This window comes from Nelumbo lutea, chromosome 1 (assembly GCF_056320005.1).
Source record: "Nelumbo lutea isolate HS-2025 chromosome 1, American lotus-T2T, whole genome shotgun sequence".
Taxonomy (NCBI): Eukaryota; Viridiplantae; Streptophyta; class Magnoliopsida; order Proteales; family Nelumbonaceae; genus Nelumbo; species Nelumbo lutea.
The window spans coordinates 93,006,596-93,026,948 of record NC_142684.1 but is presented as its reverse complement, the minus strand read 5'-3'; the positions used below and the strand labels follow the sequence as shown (position 1 = coordinate 93,026,948).

The 20,353-nt window shown below is 35.8% G+C and overlaps 2 protein-coding genes across 11 annotated transcripts; one reads left to right on the top strand and one right to left on the bottom strand.

Moving 5' to 3' along the window:
* Positions 1-1,307: 1,307 nt before the first annotated feature.
* On the top strand, positions 1,308-9,483 carry LOC148876159 (putative UDP-glucuronate:xylan alpha-glucuronosyltransferase 3). Of its 10 annotated transcripts, none has more exons than XM_088966306.1 (5): positions 1,308-1,517; positions 2,148-2,249; positions 4,678-4,884; positions 5,090-5,730; positions 8,172-9,483. In XM_088966306.1, exons 2-5 carry the CDS (start codon positions 2,182-2,184, stop codon positions 9,110-9,112), a joined length of 1,857 nt encoding a protein of 618 aa, XP_088822432.1. In that variant the 5' UTR covers positions 1,308-1,517; positions 2,148-2,181; the 3' UTR covers positions 9,113-9,483. The 10 variants fall into 10 exon arrangements, with proteins under 10 accessions (XP_088822432.1, XP_088822427.1, XP_088822434.1 ...); XM_088966301.1 differs by having other exon boundaries at positions 8,082-9,483; XM_088966308.1 differs by having other exon boundaries at positions 1,339-1,517; positions 2,153-2,249.
* A 2,239-nt stretch (positions 9,484-11,722) lies between these two features.
* On the bottom strand, positions 11,723-14,062 carry LOC148876158 (putative pectinesterase/pectinesterase inhibitor 51). Its single transcript, XM_088966245.1, has 2 exons — positions 12,736-14,062; positions 11,723-12,584 (listed from the first exon to the last, which is right to left on the bottom strand). The coding sequence occupies exons 1-2, from the start codon at positions 13,823-13,825 to the stop codon at positions 11,899-11,901; spliced, it is 1,776 nt and encodes a 591-aa protein (XP_088822371.1). The 5' UTR covers positions 13,826-14,062; the 3' UTR covers positions 11,723-11,898.
* Positions 14,063-20,353: the final 6,291 nt, after the last annotated feature.

Sequence of the window (20,353 nt, the reverse complement as noted above, 5' to 3'; positions counted from 1 at the left end):
AAATGATGATGGTGACAATGACAACACTGCTGATACTTTTTTTCTATTTTTTTTTTCAATAAGCTAAGTAAATACTTAACTATGATGTATAAAATCCATAACTAGAAGATGATGAGTCTCACCTCCAATAAAACCCATAAGAATGTGGCTCAACTGATGCTTCTATATATATATAATTGTCAATTGTTAGTCTTAATGCTAAAGTTCCATGACCCGTTCAAGGACAGGCTTAAGTAAATTTTATTTGTCATAAAATATATAAGTAGAATGGTATGTAGCCCACTCAAACTTTTAAATGGTGTTTACTTATTTAAATTAGAAAGTTAGCCCACATCATTTAATAATTAGAAATCAAATCTGATTTAGTCTTCTTACACATAAAATCTGATATATAAATGCTGTTGATTCTTCATATTTTTTGGTACCATAAAATAATGTTTTACTCAGTACATTGGATCATTAACTAGTGTAAGCCATCCAAAGCAAACTAAAACATAGAAAACAATTAAAATTTCAAACTAAGGTTCGTTTTTGGGGCACAGTTCATTTTGATAATGAAGCAAACCTCTAATTATTAGCCCCAAAATAGATTGGTTAAAAGATAAAAAAACACTTGTGTAATTTGCTTTTATAATTATTATGAATTATGATACTTGCCAGGAATTTCTTGGTGCCTTAGCAAGTCTTTTGAAAGATTTAGTGACACAGATGGCAGAAAGATGTATTGACTTTTGGGGTTTTGTCTAAAGATCAATATATTGGTTAGATTTATTTGATTTTTCAAAATTCATTCAAAAACTATTTATTGTGAGAAGGTTTTCTTGGCTTTCTGTTACCCAAGTGGGAAAGCATAGTGGATTTAATGATTTTAAGAATTCCTATTATAAATAAGTAAAATAATAAATAATAAAATTTTCAATTATTCCAATAAGATATATAAAATACACAAATGAGGGGGTTGGGTTTAGCTTAATACGTGGTTCAATTAAAACAACCTACTCTGTCGGATGAATACCCATATGATAGTGTAAAATTGCTATCACCGATTTCTATTCTTTCCGAAGCCCTAAAATTAAAACGCAGCTTACGTTTATCAAACGTCGGATGTGCCCAAATCATGAATGCCGAAAAAGGATAGTAAAGCAAAGGTAAAAACTCGCCCAGTTAAACTGTTTTAACGGAATAACAGCAATGAATCGCCGAGTTCATTGGAAAACTAAAATTTTATATTTTTGTAATGCTACAGAAAAAGAGGAAATATAATAACTAAATGATACAAAAGATGATTAATGGGTTAAAAAAGAATTAATTAATGAGATTCTTCCGTTTCATCTGGCTAGAGTAATACTTGTCTGTGCTGAGCTGCATGAAAATTTTCTGACACTCAACCCTCTTTCTTTGTGCCATTTTATTGCATTTATTTATTGCTCCGAAGATTACTCCAAATACATAATCTCCGACTCGAGCACAACGTGAAAGAAATGGGAAGAATATAGGAAAAGGGAGATAGATTAGAGGTCTGTTCTTACAAGTGTCTGCAGCTTTTCTGTATATGGGTTTCTAAAAGATCTCTTGTTTCTGGAGCTTGGGGAGTTGGGTTACCTCTGTTTTACTTCTTTTAGCTTAATTCGACTTCATCTGATGTTCTGTTGACGGATTAATGTCTTTCTGGCATCTGGGTCTTTAAAGTTAGTAGCTGGATAATAGTGATTGATCGGATCTCTGTCTCTTCATCTCTTCTGTATTCTTCTTGTTTTCAGAGTCTAGTTTGCCTAATTTCTTGTTTGCTTCTGTTTGTTATTTCTTATTCCATCTCTAACCATTTTCTTGATTGTTTATGCAGTTATATAATTCCCCTTTGACTTAGTCTTTTATGTGATTATTTCCTTGACTACTGTCGAGCATCTTAGATTTAAATTTTATCAGTCTTTTCTTTCTGTATATTTTTTACAACTGTTTTCCTTAGCATTTGATTTGACTTTTAACTACCACATTATTCTATTTTTATTGTTCCATCTTCCCCTAAATTTGAAATTTTCTCTGTCCGCTTCCTTCATGCACAATCTGCATACTTGCCCATGTTTTATGTTTTCTCAGCTTATGTTTTTGTACGTTCTTTACTTAGGCACGTTTTACATTGCTTGTAGATCAGATGCTGCCTTCCCCTGCTGTAACTAAATAATGATGAGAGGAGCTATTGGTTCGTCTCAAAGTCCCATGGAGGCTAGACACAGATTGTCTGGATCAGTGTGAGTATGCTGTGCTGTTTTCATGGGCTCAAAACCTGTATTATGTTTATCCTTATCCTTTTCAGTTGCCCTCTGTTTCTGTTTATTGTAACAACTAGTTATTGCATCCTTGGAGGCTTCTAATTTAGGTCACAATTCGTTCCTTTCCTTTTTCTTTGGTTGTAATTATCATCAAAAGGAAAAAAAAAAAAAAAAAAAACTGCATGTTTAAACAAGCCGATGGCCTATGTTTTTGGTGGTAGACTAACCTCAATTTTCTTCTTTGAATGGCTCAGTTTCATTTGTTTTTGTTGTGTAATCCTTGCCTGTTGCCTTTTTATTGTACTTTTGGCAGAACTTGTTATTGGATTGTTTCATTATTAGAATTACTTTGGTTCCTTACATCTATTAGATCCTGCAATATCAATTCACATGAAGCAGCACTTTTCCTCCAACTTCTTTAATTTCAAAAGCAGATTTTCTCAAAGCTGTCGTCTCTCTAAATTTTCCATGGTTTCACTGGTTTTGTTGAGGCTTGTCTGTACTCGGCAATAGTCTTCTTAAAGTAATAAATCATCCTCTGGAAGATGGTAGTTTTGGTGCAAAGGATACCGTATCCTACGTATAATGCCTTTTGTAGTATTAGACATAGAGAACAAGAACATTGCTTTAGCCACAATTCTTTTAGCTAGCAATGATAATCTTAATCTGAAACTTTCTTTTCTCATTACTTGAACTTCATTGAAATCCTTTGTCACTTTAGATACTGTTTCCAGTTTCTATTTGTGTTCAGTACAGAATACCCAGAATTATCACCTATTAGCACATATAATACTGATGAATCATCATCATCATCCATGCCTTATTCTAACTATATACAATACTTATGAATATGAACCAAAGTCCAAATTTCCTGTTGCTCATTCGAACTCCAAAATTTCTGGTACTGTTTATTCAATTGAGGTGCTCCTTTTAGGTTGTTTTTCCATGAAATACTACCCCATATTCAATTCCATAAACTTTTTCAGGCCTCTTATACTGTCTCTAACATTGTCAATTCATTAATCCAATCCCATCCATTTGTATTCAGACTTTTCCAGACTACAGTTTAACTTTTCTTTCTTCTGTTACTCCATTATCTTGGACCTTCTACCTGAGAATTTAAAGAGGGAACCCCCTCTCTTGCATCATACCCGTAAAAATCTTGTCATTTTTAGGGGTTCTTCAAAATCCAACCTTATCCTCAAACAGAAACAAAGTTAAAAAAATATATAATTATTAGGATCTCTTAGCTGGGATTGGTCTTTTGCCCTTTTCTTATCTTGAGATTAGGAGAAGGACAAACAAAAAACAAAAGAAGCAAAGAACCTCATCAACAGGAGCAGACGATGGCCCAGTATGCTCTAAAATTAACGTTTTCTGGTCACGTATCAATTTTTGGCTAAGTACCTCGTCACCTCGTCTGCTCCCAAGTGGTCGATGACTCGGAGGCTGAAGTGGAGTTCCCTAGCGTAGCGCAACCCGGCTGCTCCCTGGAGGAGATGATCTGCTCCTCTTTGTAGACGGCGGGAGCTGAGGAACCCGCGGGAACTGAATTAGAGAACCTGGGGATGTTTACCAGGCGAGGTCACTCCGATGGCTAAGTCAGCACTTAGTAGCGAGCTGAGAATGATATTAGAGAATGAGAGAGCTAGGGAGCAGGGGTTACCATCCATCATCTCTTTGCCCTTGGGGGGGGTGAGGCTTTTATATACTGGAGTCCTCGTGGGTTTGGTGGAGCAATTCCTGGATTCCCGCTATGATGAGACCTGCTTTCGTGTTAGGTGGGCATAAAGCCACCAACTGGTAAGGTTGCCCATTTCCGCCTTAATCGGGGAGTGGGTGAGCTAATATAGCCGTTACAAGTCACAATCCCATGAAATGCGGGGTACGGTGGCGAGCTCCTCGGGGTTGTCACATGGTGGTCGGTCTGACTAGGAGGCGAGCTGCCCGTAAGTGGCAAACTGCTTAGTGGCGAATTGCCTGTGGTGAGCTACCTGTGGCGAGTTGCCTGGTGGCGAGATGCTTAGTGGCGATCTTCCTGTGCGAGCTGCCTGTAAGTGGCGAGCTCGAGCTGCCTAGTTGTCAAGAGGCTGAACTTAGTTGGCATGAGGTGCCAGGTGTCATAATGTCATTGGAGGGCCAAATCCGCCTTCATCAATACACAAGTGGAAAGTGGCAATACTAAGTACTAACACTTTTGTAATGCTTACAATGATCTCATTAGCAATTGATACCCTGTCTTGCATATGATATGAAAGTAAGTTGAATGCTTCATTGTTTTCAGTGAGAGAAGCATCTAACTCTACTATAAGTTTCCTTCTGCCATCACCATGCTCACTTTTCTGTTTATTAAATTTATTTTGCACCTACTTTGTTCTAACTGCCTCATGACTGATATTTGCTCCAGGGATGATACAAACAAAAGAAGATTCCACAGAAGTAAGGATTTTAAAGATGTTGGGAAGCATTTCCAGGCCCTTGTCCAATATAGGAATCGAAATTGCAAGTTCCTTTCAATGAAACTTGTACTGGTTATTATTCTATTTGGAACTTTTTTGACATTCCTTCACTCTCCAGCAGTGTATAATGAGTACCAATCAGACTATGGAACTAGGTATGTTTTTAACTGCTTTTCTTCCCACTATTTATTGATTAACCAATACCCTTGTTACTTTATGTATTAAAAGGTTCCCTTGTAATTATAAAATCTCTGTTATGATTGGGTAATTTATTTCTAAATTCTTAGATGTTGTTTAGTAGATAAAACTTGGCATCTACATCAATTTTTTCAAGATATTGAAGTAAGTTTATTTCTGCAGACCAAGTTTTGTAGATAGATGGATATGGGAGAGGCCTGTTGCAGATGCACGTTATGTGTCATATGTAGATGTTGATTGGGACCAGATCAGAGAAACCATTGCAAGACTGCCTGACAGCAATATACATCAGATAATAGGTCTATTGAATTTCAATGACACTGAAATTGACCAGTGGAAACAGCTTTTACCACCAAGTGCTAAGCATGCTGTGCTGCACCTGGATTATGTTGATAAAAGTTTTACTTGGGAGTCCTTGTATCCTGAATGGATAGATGAGGAAGAAGAATCTGAAGTGCCCATTTGTCCATCTCTACCTGAGCCTGAGGTTTCTAAAACGCCGCGACTTGATCTCATTGCAGTAAAGCTTCCCTGTAATAGATCAGGGGAGTGGTCAAGAAATGTTGCTCGGTTGCACTTGCAGCTTGCAGCAGCAAGGCTTGCTGCCTCTGCTAAAGGCTACCATCCTGTACATGTGCTCATTTTGACTGACTGTTTCCCAATTCCAAACCTTTTCATTTGCAAAGATCTTGTTGTACATGAAGGGAATGCATGGCTCTACAAGCCCAATTTAAGTGTGCTGAGAGAGAAGCTTGGGCTCCCAGTTGGATCATGTGAACTTGCAGTTCCACTCAAAGCAAAAGGTAATAATATGACTTTCCTTCTAACTTGCGTCATGTGTTTTGCATATTTTTCTAATTACTATCAAAGCTTGTTAAGAAAATTTGAACTTACATCAATGTCAATCCCTTAGAGAATCAAAACTTGAAATGCTTCCTCAATAAGGCAGATAGTCGTTACCATATACTTCTTCTCCAGACTCATTTCTATGGTTTCACTTTATATAAGTTTTCTCTATTTCAGGATTTCCACAATAATCTACTAATTTCTTATTCCACTTTTTTCATTATGATCCATATGCTGTTGATTATGGACAGAGTCCTGCCCTAATTTCATCTTTTTTTTTTTTTTGAGTCTCCCTGATTTCCATGTTGCTGATCAGGATATGGGTTTTCATGGTTGTTAAAACCTCAAATTTTTCTGGGTTGAGAGTAGGCTAATTGGCTTCTCCCAATCAGAACTTCTAAAACCTTTCATTTCAAACCAGTCTTCTAGGACCAATCCTTTAGGTGAGCAGAAATAATTTATTTAAGAAAGTGAGGGCCTACAGTAAATCTATTTAAGCAGGCAGTAGACCATAATCACAACTCATTAAACATTTAATGGGCTTGCAGTAGAACCCATTTAAATAGGCAGCATTCCCTAAAAGAGTTAAGTTTGTGTTAATTAATAAAGACCCACTTAGACTTGTGAGGTGTCCCACTTCTTTAAATGGAGTGACATATGGTACCCTAAGAAAAGAGGGGTGGGGAGTTATCTAACCACCTCCCTTTTCTATATAAACCCCTCCCCTTGCAGGAGAGGGAGCTAATGCCATTTCTAGTAGTGTAAGTTCCAGCAACAAGAGAGACAAATACGAAGAAAGAAAGAGAGAAGGAGGTGCCGAGCATCAGGGAAGAAGAAGAAGTGAAGTTTAAGTCTGAAGGTAGGAGAGAAGATAATCCTCCATTTTTTTTTTCAATTCTTCCTTGTTTCTGCATGAAGAAACTTAATTCTATGTAAGGGAGAAAAACATTTACAGCCTTGTTTATGAAACTTGGCTGATTATGGTTCAAGGATCAAAGTAACGGTATTGGGTATCGTATCGGATAACTCGGATACGGATACGGATACGCTTTGGAAACACATGGCTATGAATGAAAGATATAGAAATGCTTGTATACACTAGTGAAATGCATACAAATCGCATAAATACATTAATCATACTAAACCAAAAGCTGAATTATCTATGAATAAGATATAAGCACATGAGAAATGCACACTTCAATAGGTTATATGAAGAGAAATATTACAATAAATAATACTAGGACTCTAGAACATTCAAACATTGTACAATAATTATCACTCTTTCAATTTTATAATTATAACTTTCAATTTTTATTAATTTTTGGGAATACTTATTAATTTAGTATTTTATTTAAATAACAACCATTTTTAAATAATAAATATGTTTTCATTTTTAATATATAATGCTTTTATTTTACACATAATTGTAAAATAAAACAGATAAATCATTTAAGGTAGATAAAATAAATTATATTTAATTTTCAGTTTTTATTAATTTTTTTGGGAAAATTAAATCTTAAATTATTCATTTCAGTTTTTGTAATTATAATTTCCTGTTTTCCATTAATTTTGTTGGGAAATTTTATTTTTTTAGTATTTTTATATAATAACTCTATTTTTTCAAATAATAACTATGTTTTCATTTTTAACATATAATTATATGTAAAATAAAATATATAAATCATCTAAGGTAGATGAAATATATTATTTTTATAATTTTTAGTTTTTATTAAATTTTTTGGGAAAATTAAATCTTAAATTATTTATTTTATTTTTCATAATACTATTTTTTAATTTGTATTAAAGATGAAAAACAATCCAAAAGTACTCAATGTACAATTTTGTCAAACTAGACACGGATACACCTCCATATCAGTGTGTATCGGACCATATCCACTGATACGGTGCGATATGGCTCGATGTGGAGGCGTATCGTACCGATACGCATGACTCGTATGATACGTATCCAGTCATAGCATATCCTGTATCCATGATCATGGATAAAGATATAATACGCCCCGTATTAGGAGTATCGTATCGATACCTTAATCCTTATGGTTCACTACATCTCATTAATTAAGGAATTCCTACAAAATCTCAAGTCTATGTAGGGAATGAAACTATTTACATCCTTGCTCATGATACTTGACTGATTATGGTTCCCAACACCTGTCGATATGCCACATGTATGCAAGAAGGTTTCCTATTTGTACCCTATTGAAAGTACGCTTTGGAGTTTGGACTTCTTATCAAGTTCACAAAGTTTTACTCAAAGTTCTAAAGCTCTTATACAATATCTGCAAAACAGAGAGAGCATACTCAGGAAAATCTCATCGAGAAGCATATGCAACGATTCTGCATTCAGCTCATGTCTATGTTTGTGGTGCCATTGCTGCAGCCCAGAGTATCCGCATGGTTGGTTCTACAAGGGACCTAGTGATTCTTGTGGATGAGACAATTAGTGAGTATCACAGGGGTGGCCTTGAGGCAGCAGGATGGAAAATCCACACAATCCAGAGGATCCGGAATCCAAAAGCTGAACGGGATGCATACAATGAATGGAACTACAGCAAGTTTCGCCTCTGGCAGCTGACAGACTATGACAAGATCATCTTCATTGATGCAGACCTGCTCATCCTAAGGAACATTGATTTTCTGTTTGGGATGCCAGAAATTACTGCAACTGGAAACAATGCCACCCTCTTCAATTCTGGGGTGATGGTAATCGAGCCATCAAATTGCACATTTCAGCTCTTGATGGATCACATCAATGAGATTGAGTCCTACAATGGTGGGGACCAAGGATACCTGAATGAAGTTTTTACATGGTGGCACCGCATTCCTAAACACATGAACTTCTTGAAGCACTTCTGGATAGGTGACGAAGAAGAGATAAAAGAGATGAAAACCCGTCTCTTTGGGGCTGATCCTCCAATCCTTTATGTCCTCCATTATCTGGGTCTAAAGCCATGGCTATGCTTCCGGGACTATGACTGCAACTGGAATGTGGACATACTACAGGAGTTTGCAAGTGATGTTGCACACAAGCAGTGGTGGAAGGTTCATGATGCAATGCCAGTGAACTTGCAGAAGTTCTGCCTGTTGAGGTCCAAGCAGAAGGCAGCGTTAGAATGGGACCGGAGACAAGCTGAGAAGGGCAACTACACGGATGGGCATTGGAGGATCAATATAACTGATCACCGTTTGAAGACATGCTTTGAGGATTTCTGCTTCTGGGAGAGCATGTTATGGCACTGGGGTGAGACAAATTGGACAGACAATGTGACAGTTACCCCAACTACACCTACAGTCACCACAGCATCTCTCTCTAGTTTGTAGATTGTGGTATGTCTCCATACTGCATTACTTTTCCCTTCATAGGTGAAACTTCAGTTACAGATGCCCCAAGTTTAATCAACAAATAGGGCATGCCATATGTCATATGAATCTCCTCTTGTCAATACCAAATGCCTCTGGATGAGGTGTTAATTACCTATTTTATAGTCTAAAATTTGTAGAATTAATCATGTTCAATTCTTCTGAGGTTGATAAATTGCCCCAATTTAATGGGATTAGTAGGTTGAAAGCTTGAATCTGAGGCATTTTTCTTGCATGTCTCCTATTGTACATTTCACATGGTTATATTTTCTTCCCCAATCTTGAAAACATGGATGGACCTAGCAATACATTTTACCGAGCATTATCATTTCTGAACATTCTTCTCATATAAAGAGCATCTTTATCAAGGCTACCATATTTTCATGTTAAGCTATTTGGGACCCACCACTCAATGGTCCCATCAAGAGACTGTAAATGCCATGAATCAAAGTTGATTTGCCTTCATCATACTATCTTTGTATTAGTATAAGAGCTTTATTAAAGTTTAACAGTTAATTTTTCCATGGTTCAAATGAATACAATAAGAGCAAATACCGTTTATCAGTTTTTAGATTAATATCAATCAGCATGGATCCTTGTTCTCCAGAAATTACACAAATGAATTTTCCCTCCCTTTCCCAAGATGGTGTTACTTGAAGAGAGAGAGAGAGAGAGATGGCATACAGGTCAACTTCTGTTTGCTTCTTGGAAGGTTTGCCCAGGTCTCTTACCAGGTCATCCTGCATAATGTTCAAGTCACACAAGCTCTTGGCAGCTACAAAGTTGTCAAATGAAGCGGTGGAAAGTGCAACTGGAGCACGGGCATACTGAAAACTGATGCCTATTTATTCATCTTTTCCTCTTTTCATAGGCTTTCCCTCCAGGTATGAGGTTTAATTGCATGAACAGGCAACTGATGCAAATATTTATTTCCATTTGGATGGACCACATTCCAAGATCACCACCATAGGATGGTCCTTGTAAATACTTCACTCATGCCAAATCAGCATCATCATCATCTAGTGGCCTTTGATAAAACCGAACTTATCTCTGAAAAGAAAAAAGTTCTGATAACAGTTCTGATCACCAGATGGTGAAAGTTATTATCTTCTTTTCTGTCTTTCTGATCCTCTGAATACAGTGAAATTGTTTGGATGTCTGAATGCTGTAACATCTAAGAATGATCTATTTTACAATTTTACCCACTGGATAATTTTACTTGATTTTTCTAATATTTAACATCTCCATTAGATGTCAAAAACACTTGTAGGATCTGGTTACTGTCCTAAAAATACAAAAACAAAATAAAGGGTGGTGTTTGGAGGATGGAGGGTGATAGAAAGTGGATGCATATACTGCGCATGCTACTGAGAGTGGGAAGCCACTAAGGTGTTACCGTAGTATGACTTGGCTTCTGGAAGAGGAGCTAGAATCATGACTTACCTGACTTCTCAGAGACAATGATAGAGTGACTGATGTTAAAACGCTCTAAAGACACTGTTTTATTGTTTGTTTTTTCTGTTAAAGATAAGAACTGAGATTAGAAAATACGTCATATTAGCCCTTGTTTATGTTTCTTACTTTAAATGGATTTATTAGTAATAGGAAAGTTGACAACTATATATGCCCACTAAAGCTCTATTAACTAGTTTTTTTCTAGGTGGTGATGCTCCTACTAACGAAACCGGCTTCAGTCAGTGCAAGACCTATTCGAACACCGTTTTGAACAGCTTTTACAGATTTGCATCGGGAATATCTCTGTACTCCTGTTATTTATTTTTTATGGGGAGATATTCCAAATGCAGAATGCGGGGCTATAATGGTTGTTCGAATGGACTTGGCACTGACTGAATCCGGTTTCCCTACATGCACACACGTACACACTCCAACAACATTAACCCTTGAGGAAAATTCATGGCATTATTGGCCTTGATTGAGTTGTCACTTGCATTGTTTATCATTTTGCTGGGTCAATGCCCAGTCGGGTTCTCTGAACATTGCTTTTTTATAGATAACTTTATATATAGATAATGTTAAAAAACAAAGGACAAAAAGCCCTGATTATCTTTAAATTTTGGACATAAGCTCAATCTCATGTTGCCACAAGGTTCATAACCTCTGGCCTGGAAATCAAAAAGCCTAAACTACCCCACTAATGGTGTTCTTTGGGTACAGGGAATCATGAGTAAAGTTGCACGAATCAATAAAATATTGCATTATTTTCAGGATAAGTCAAGTTAATATTGCATTATTTTGAACATTCAATCTCTCCCTTCAATCCCTCAAAAATTTAATGGTATTAGAGCCCAATACCCTGGCTTGTCCACCAAATGAAGCCATCAGTTTGGAGATGCGGGATTCTAATTGTCAGGTTCATGGTTTGGACTTCGGTTTCTTTTTCTGCTATATATGCAATTTATAATTCCTAGCTTTGTTAACGAACCCAAATAGCAAAATTCGATTCAACAACAAACTTGTTGAACCACAAGACATGGATTCATGAAGCTTGGGTCACAAGATGATGTGCTGGGAATGAAATTGCAATCAGACCAGTAGTCACCTTTGTAATGATTTTGGGAATTCAGATTCTCTATTATCGGAATTGTGAAAACCCCTTTTCTTTCATGTAAGAAACAAGAGTAAAAGAAACATAATTACAGAAGGGAAGCAAACTTTCCCTGGAACAAATCTACTAGGTTTCTTTTGTTGACATGATCAAAAGCAAAGCTATTGCAAACTTATATTCATCAAGAAGATGTAGGTATCCACTCGTTGCCTTGAATGAAACTCTGCACTGAATAGGCGAATACATGATCGGCCGGTATCTGGTTACTCCATGTCACCCTCGACGACGTTTTCGCCCCCGGCCCGGTATTTTCGAATTCACCATAGTAAAGTGTTGACAATGCAAAGTTGCCACTCCATGGCATCCACCCGTCTGGGGTGATAAGAGCCTCTAGATAGCAATGTATAAACACTGTCTTAGAGTATTCCTTCCATGGCCTACCCAAGAAATTCTTGTGAACCTTGGGGTTGCTGTAGTACAATGCCATATAGTCATCTGTACCGTTGACCACACAATTTTGGAATACGAATCCTGTCGATTGAGCCGGGTCGGTCCGACCATGGGCCGTCACGGCATTGTTCTCACCCTTCTTGCGCGTATCTTGGCGTGGCCGGACCAGGATGAGGCAGTCTTGGAAGACTGAGGCCGAGTTTCCAAAAATGAAATCAACATTGCCTTGGATTCGACATGATTTGTAGAATTGGCGAAGGGAATGGGCGTAGAGTGTATCCTGATTGCCCAAGAATTCACAATTCTCAACCACAGAGAGGTCGCTATCGGACCGGAACGCCACGGCTTGGTGCGCGTCCGGCCCTGCCGTGTTTTCAAATGTAATGTCCCGGGCCATGAACCCGTCCCCAGCAATTCCTGCGCCAGTAGTAACACAGTAGTTAATTGACCGCAGACTCTATATCGTAATTATCGTCTGTCCATTAAAATTATAATTTAAAATATGCGTCAAGCACTCCACGGAGCACGTTAGCAAAATGGAAGTCACTCACTAGTCACTATTACTTACCGACTGTTGCGGTGTTGTAGGTGGAAAGACCGGGCTGGCCTACATTCAACGATCCTGTGATGACGGTTTTGCCCATACCATCACCCCAAAATACCACGTTCTTCTTCTGAAACGGAACCCTAACGGTCTCCTGGTAGACCCCTTCTTTGATCCGGATCACAAACCTGCGCATCCCCGGGTTATCTGGCGCCGCGTCAACCGCCGACTGAACCGTCTTATGGCACCCCGTTCCCTCCTCCTTGCAGACCGTGACATCCGGTGTCAATCCTGATGGAAAACCGCCTTTGAACCCAAGATCGGTCCCACCGATCGAACCGTCCTCCCAAAATCCGGACCGCTCCGTCATCGGCGGTCTCCAGGAACCCAGTTCGTTTCCGAACAGATCATACGAGACGATCATGCTGAGAGCGTTGCTGGTAAACCCAATCAACGAATCCACGAAAGCCATCGTTTCATTGACCTTTGACGTATCGTTGACGTATTTGAGGGCGGACCAGCAGTCGTACTGGTAGAGAAGGGCCGCGCTCATCCAAGCCCGGGCGTCCTTGATCCTGCCACGTGGAAGAACGTCGACCGTGGAAGAAATGCGGTATTCCGAGTAAGTTAGTAGCTCCAAGCAGTTCTTCGCCGCCGTGGACCGGTTTGGGTTGCCGGTGGAGGAGTCGAGGATGGCTTTGGCCATTGACAGAGCGGTTTGGAGGTTCTGGGTGGAGACGGAGATGGCTAATTGGATGATATCGACGGGTTTTGGATTCTGGGGAAGATTGGATGACTGAGATACGGTGGTTGCACAGGTGTCCGGGTAACGAGTGGCTTTGCAGGCTTGTTGGATCTCGGATGGGGTTGCAGTAAAAGATGGTTTTGGTTTCTGGGTTTGGTTGAAATGTGGGGGTTTGGAGTGGTCATGGTGGGTTGCAGAGGAGAGAGAGAGGTAGAGGAGGAGGGAGAGGAGGGTAAGAGTGAGGAGAGAAGCCATGGAGATGAAGAGGAATTTGGAGCGCTTCGAGGTTGAGGGGTTAGAGGAGGGGGGTTTTATGGATTTCCGGAGAGGCATTATGGTGGAGATTCGGTGAGATTTGGATAGTAACATTCGTCGTATTAATTTCGCCGTAAAAAAATTTTCTGAGAGTCACGGGATCTACAGACTGAAGTGGATGGTGAAGGCGTGGCCACTGGCGCCACTCGGAGATACAGAGAAGACAAAACAAGAATGCTAATAGAGGGGTATTTTGGTCAAATTCAGCGAAAATAACATGATACAATATAAACAAATGACATGCGTCGCACATGTACATGTTTGATGCGAGTGCAAATTGCAAATGAGTTCAAGGCCGTGTGTGGTCGGTTTTGAGAACTTTTGTGCCTTAGTAGGTAGGAAGGATCGAGGTCACATCTCCCCGTCTCACAGTTCATCCGCGCCGTGTATTGAGAACATATCAAAACTAATGATATCATCATTCAGAAATATTTGTGGGGCGGTCCCTTGTTGATTTCCTACTTTTTTCTAATGATTCATGGCTTTTTTCCCGAGGATGGCCAGCAAGATTCCCAAAGGAGGAATTTCGGGATGCCTAATCTACTATCACAAATTATTCCTACATCCATACCTACGAATACTACTCATGAGAACAAACATTTCCAATGAATAATAATGATAAGGGAGATAATTTCAGTGCACAGATATAATTATATTCGTTCTCAATTTCAACAAAAAAATCTATTATCATTAAAAGGTGATTTCAAATTAGTTATTAATAGTTTGAAGAAGTAAATGAGCATGACTTTGATTGCAGTGTCGTTGATGAATACGAGCACACTTGTCGGGAAAGGAATTGGGTTGTTGATTGGCTTGTCAATTGTGTTAATTCCAACCTTTCTTCTCTTACTTTCCTTTTTCTTTAAAATGTATTTTTTTTTTTGTGCTGACATTTGGGGATGTACTCAATTACTCGTGGATAGAGATTTAGGAACAATTGCAGATAACAGATCAGCTTGAAACAGAAAAAAAAAATAAATAAATAAAATAACATTTTCAGATTAGTGGATTAGATGTTAGAATGGAATCTGGACCTGTTGCACTTCCATTGTGGAATCGAATTGCAGGAGAAAACTGCAGAATGCATTTGTAGTATCTCTTTTCAGAGTTCAGATCTCCTACTCACAAACTCTTCTTACATCATTCATCACAGGACACTATTATAGGCATGCATTAGGAATATCTCTACCCACAAACTCTTATCATATCCTTCACCACACAGGACACTAGTATCAGCATGTATTAGGAAGATTTTCCAATTTATGGCAATAGTGTGTAGTGGGTAGGGATGTAGGAAGAGTTTGTGGGTAGGAGATCCAGAGTGCTATTTCATCACTCGTAAAAACATATGCAATTGCACACGACAATTTTTAAGCAACAACAATAAAAGTGATTGGCGATGATGATGATTTGAAGATTGGAAAATTGTGGCGTTTTGAAGGACAATATTTTATTTATCTTGTTTCATAATAACCTATCAAGAATCCAATCCAACTTATTACTGTTCACACTAAGAAGCTATTAAAACTAAAATCCATTTATTTTCTGATTTTGCTATGGACATTTTTACATTAATGTGTTTATAGTTCCTGCTTAATTACCTTCTAACCAAAATGATTAATATAGCCAAAAAGAAAGATAATTTTGCTCTTTACCACTGTAAATTTATAGAATCTAGTTTGTAATTTCCGTGTGGACATGATAAAAGATAGGATGCATGGCAAATGGTATCCATTTCTCTGAATTTAAACCTGAATTCAATCCAATTAAGGGTGATCCAAACTTGATAAATTTATAATTGATTAATTGAATCAAATATGGATCCACCCCTACCATTCCAATATGTTCTGTTTTGGTTCAATTAAAATGTATATGTTTGTATATTTTTAAAAAAATTATGTTGTATCTATTGGTAAATTTGGCTTAAATGTTGTGTTTTCACTAAAGAATCAAATGTTCATGTTTTATACAAATTAATTCAATTTATTTTATTCATGATATATAATATCAAAGTCATTTTTAGTTCATTTCATTAATAATGTGTAGTATTTTGATCTTTTTTTAGTTTAATTTATTAATGCTACTCAACATATATCTATTGCAATCCAAATTTGATTTGAATGCAAATATCAATGAATCAAATTGGGATCTTAGGATCTAGTATATCGTATTCAATTTGATCCGTTTAAGTCACTAGATAAAGAGGTGTGACCATGACAGCTCAGAATTTCAAGTTATAAATGTATATCTAAAAGAAACTAATCGATTTTGGAAAAACATACTCAACTAGTTCGAACAAGGGTTAGATGATGATGACATTCTAGTTCAAATGACAAGGTTATGTAGTAAAAAATTACACCAACCCAAGTGTAAACTATATAGAGAATTCATCTAACCATTTCTAACCACTTAAACCAATAGACTTAACAATATCTTCTTATAGCCTTGAAATTTAAGGGTCAAATATTAGGGGTGAGCATTACTCGGTTATAACTGAAATATCGAACAAAAAAATTTAGTTTCGGTTTTTTCCGGTTCGATTTTTTTGATTTTTAGAAATTTTAGTTTTCGGTTTTGGTTTTCGGAGTTAGAAATTTGGTTAACCGAATTAACTGAAATTCATTATATAAGGTGTAATATGTAATATATAATATGCTATATGTTTATATATTAATATATTATATATAATGTATTATAATGAAATTCAATTTCATAGCATATACTTTAATATATATATATATTTATAATATTTTATATATATATTAATTAAATTCGGTTTTAACCGAAATAACCAAAATTTTTGGTTGGTTATTTCGGTTTTCTTGTATTTTGGTTTGGTTTTTATTTTTTTATTTCGGTTTTTTAAATTTTGATTTATTTGGTTAGGATTTTAACCGAATCCTCACCCCTATCTATTATCACTTCAATTTATGCAAATACAACTTTGAGAGGCAACATGTCATGCAACCTGTTTAATAATAAGTAATTTGTCATTGTCACAAAATTCTATATCTATACTACTATAAAAATCACGATTGACGCTTGAGAATTTTAGACTTTTTGACTAAAATACCCCTCATTTTGAGTTTGGACATTCTTTACTTTGGGGGCAAAAATGTAATTTCAATACCGCTATTAAATTCATTAATTCACTTCACTCCTCATTATATCTCATGTTTAAGATATTAACTCCTATTGAGTTTTTGTAATTTTTCTTAACTAAAATACCCCTCGTTTTGGATATGGACATTCTTTATTTTGGGGCAAAAAATGTAATTTCAATACTACTATTCAGTTCATTCAATTCTCTCTCATTAAATACCATATTTAAGATATTTAACTCATATTCTCTATCACTGAATCCTATATTCAAGATATTTTTGTTTTTTTAATCATTAAATTTCATTAATTAAGCCCATATACAATGATTTTCATAGTATTAAAACCTATATTTTTAAAATCAACCCAGAAATGAAAATATGAAATCATTATTTTTTTTCATCTAGGTGGTGGGTAAGTAGTTCAACCATCTAGGCCAAATGCATCAATCCATGATATCATAATTAAATAATAAAAGTTAAATAGATAAATATACAAAAACATAAAAGATAAAGAAAATTTGTAGAAAATTTTGGGCACATCACTATTATCATATATTGTAATGTTAAACACAAGTCTGATACTTTTTTTTGTAAACTAAAACTTTATTAAAAGAGGAAAATGAAGTATATATAACAGAAATGTCCAAATAGAATAAGAAAAAACCCAAGTCATACAATGGCAACAAAAAAAAGTAAATGTGCTAAATATGAACTATTTATTAATGATGAAAATAGAATACAAAATTTAAAGTTAATCAGAAATGAAACCATTTTCTATCTAGGTGGTGGGCTAGTGGTTCAACCATTTGGGTTGTATTGGTCAACCCATGGTGCCATAATTAAAAAATAAAAATTTTAAAATAAAGAATTATAAAAAAATACAAAAAATAATGGAATAATTTTGGACACATGTCTAACATTGTGTTTTTGGAATATTAAAAAGTGTGATAAATAAGAATTATTTTTATTAATAATAGAATTGTAAAACAAAAATTAGAAAATTTCATGTCTAATTTGTGATCCCACTAATTTGGTCAAATGGTTCAATTAGATCACCATGTTTCTAATTAACTAAGCAAATGGTCTCTTGCAAGTAATTAAGGGATTTGGTGGTAAATGGACTTAGTTGTCAAGTGATGGGTTTACCTATTTGACATGGGATAAAACCAATATTTTAAAACTCAATTGCAATTGCATTTACCTCCTAGTTAAATAAGTTTAACTTGTGATGTCATAAAATAAATAATTAAAATACAAAATATAAAAAATTATAAAATTTATATAAAATTTGAACATGTCTTTAAGATTATATATATTCTTCATATCTATGAAAGGTATGATCCCAAAAGAGTTTTTAACTGACCATACCCCCCCCCCCCCCCAATGAATTTTAATGAATACCACTTGATTGGTGGCATATGAAGTTTGAGATGCAACAAGTCATACAACCTATTTAATAATAGGTAACTTGTCATTGTCGCAAAAACCTATATCTATACTACCATAAAAAGTACGAATGAAGCTTGAGATTTTTAGAATTTTTTTTACTAAAATAACCCTCATTTTGAATTTGGACACTTTATTTTGGGGGCAAAAAATGTAATTTCAATACCACTATTTAGTTCATTCAACTCCCCTTCATTAAATATGATATTTAAGATATTATCTCTCTTTGATTTTTGAAAATTTTCTTAACTAAAATATCCCTCATTTTGGATTTGGACATTCTTTATCTTGGGAGCAATTATATATATATATATATATATATATATATATTTCAATACTAATATTCAGTTCATTCAATTCTCTCTCACTAAATCTCATATTTAAGATTTTAACCCTTATTATCTATCATTGAGTCCTATATTTAAGGTATTAACCCCATAAACAATGACTATCATAGTATAAAAACCTATATTTTTAAAATCAACACAGAAATGAAATTGTTTCTTTTTTTTCATCTAGGTGGTGGGTAAGTAGTTTAACCATCTATGCCAAATTGGTCAACCCATGATGTCATAATTAAATAATAAAAATTAAAAATAAATAAATATACAAAAACATAAAAATAAAGAAGATTTTGTAAACAAATTGGGCACATTACTGTTATTATATATTGTCATATTAAACACAAGTGTAATACATTTTTTTTGAAAATTAAAACCTTATTAAAAGAGAAAAAAAGGAAGTTTATATAACATAAAAGCCCAAATAAAGTAAGCAAAAACCTGCACCGTACAATGGCAACCCAAAAAATAAATATGAAGTATTTATTAATGATAGAAATAGAATATAAAATTTAAAATCAATGAAAAATGAAACCATTTTCTATCTAAGTGGCAGGTTAGTGGTTCAACCATTTGAGTTAAATTGGCCAACCCATGGTATCATAATTAAAAAAAATAAAATTCTTAAAAATAAAGAAATACAAAAATTATAAAAAATACAAAAAAGTAATAGAAAAAATTGGATAAAGTTCTGTGAGAGTTCATATTCCCTTTAGTGATCATTTCATTCTCTCTATGGTCTATGCCAAATGTAACCATTTTGAGAGGAGGGAGTTATGGGATGGAATTACTAGTCTGGCTTCGGTGATTTCTAAACTATGGTTGTTGGTCGGTGACTTTAATGTGATTAGCAGTAGTTCAGATAAGATTGGGGGTAGAAATCTGGATGTTCATGCTATGGCCAAGTTTCTTGACATGATTAATATGGTGGGGCTATTGGATACTGGTTGGCAAAGGATTCACTTGGTGTAATAACAGAGAGGGAACTGATTATGTTTGGGTACAACTTGATTGTGTATTGGTTAACACTGGATGGGCTCAAGAGTTTCCCTTAAAGCTAGTTACTCACCTAAACAGAACTTGTTTTCGATCACTGGCCACTTATTTTCTCAAATGGAGAAGTGGTTCAGGTTGGGTCTAAACCATTTTGGTTTCAGCAGATGTAGTTATATCATGATAGCTTTCAAAGTTTTGGTGTGGGACTGTTAGAGTGGGGATGTTCATGAAAATCCACTAATGGCTCTGTTTCTTAAGTTAAGCTAAACTCAAACAGTGGAATCATGATGTGTTTGGGAATATTCATCAGTTGTTAAAGATGCGGAGGATAGAGTTCAGAAAATGTTGAAATGAATCACCTACACCTTAATTCTGAAAATAGTCTTGCTCAACATTAGGAAGAAAGGAAAAACCTCCATGAGGTGAATAGATTAGAGGAGATCTTAGAGACAGAAAGCCAGAGTTAAATGGTTAAAGGAGGGGCCGGGGGATCAGAACTCCAAATTCTTCTACTTATCTATCAAGGTGAACAGGGTGCGCAATAAAATTAGTAGAATTAAAGATTCAGCCGGTAATTGATTAACCAATATGGCAGAGATTAAATGCACTGCAGTGAATTACTTTGTGAATGTGCTATAAGAGGAAGGTATGGAACCAGATGATGAGTAGGTCGATGTAATCCCTAGTTTGGTGAGACA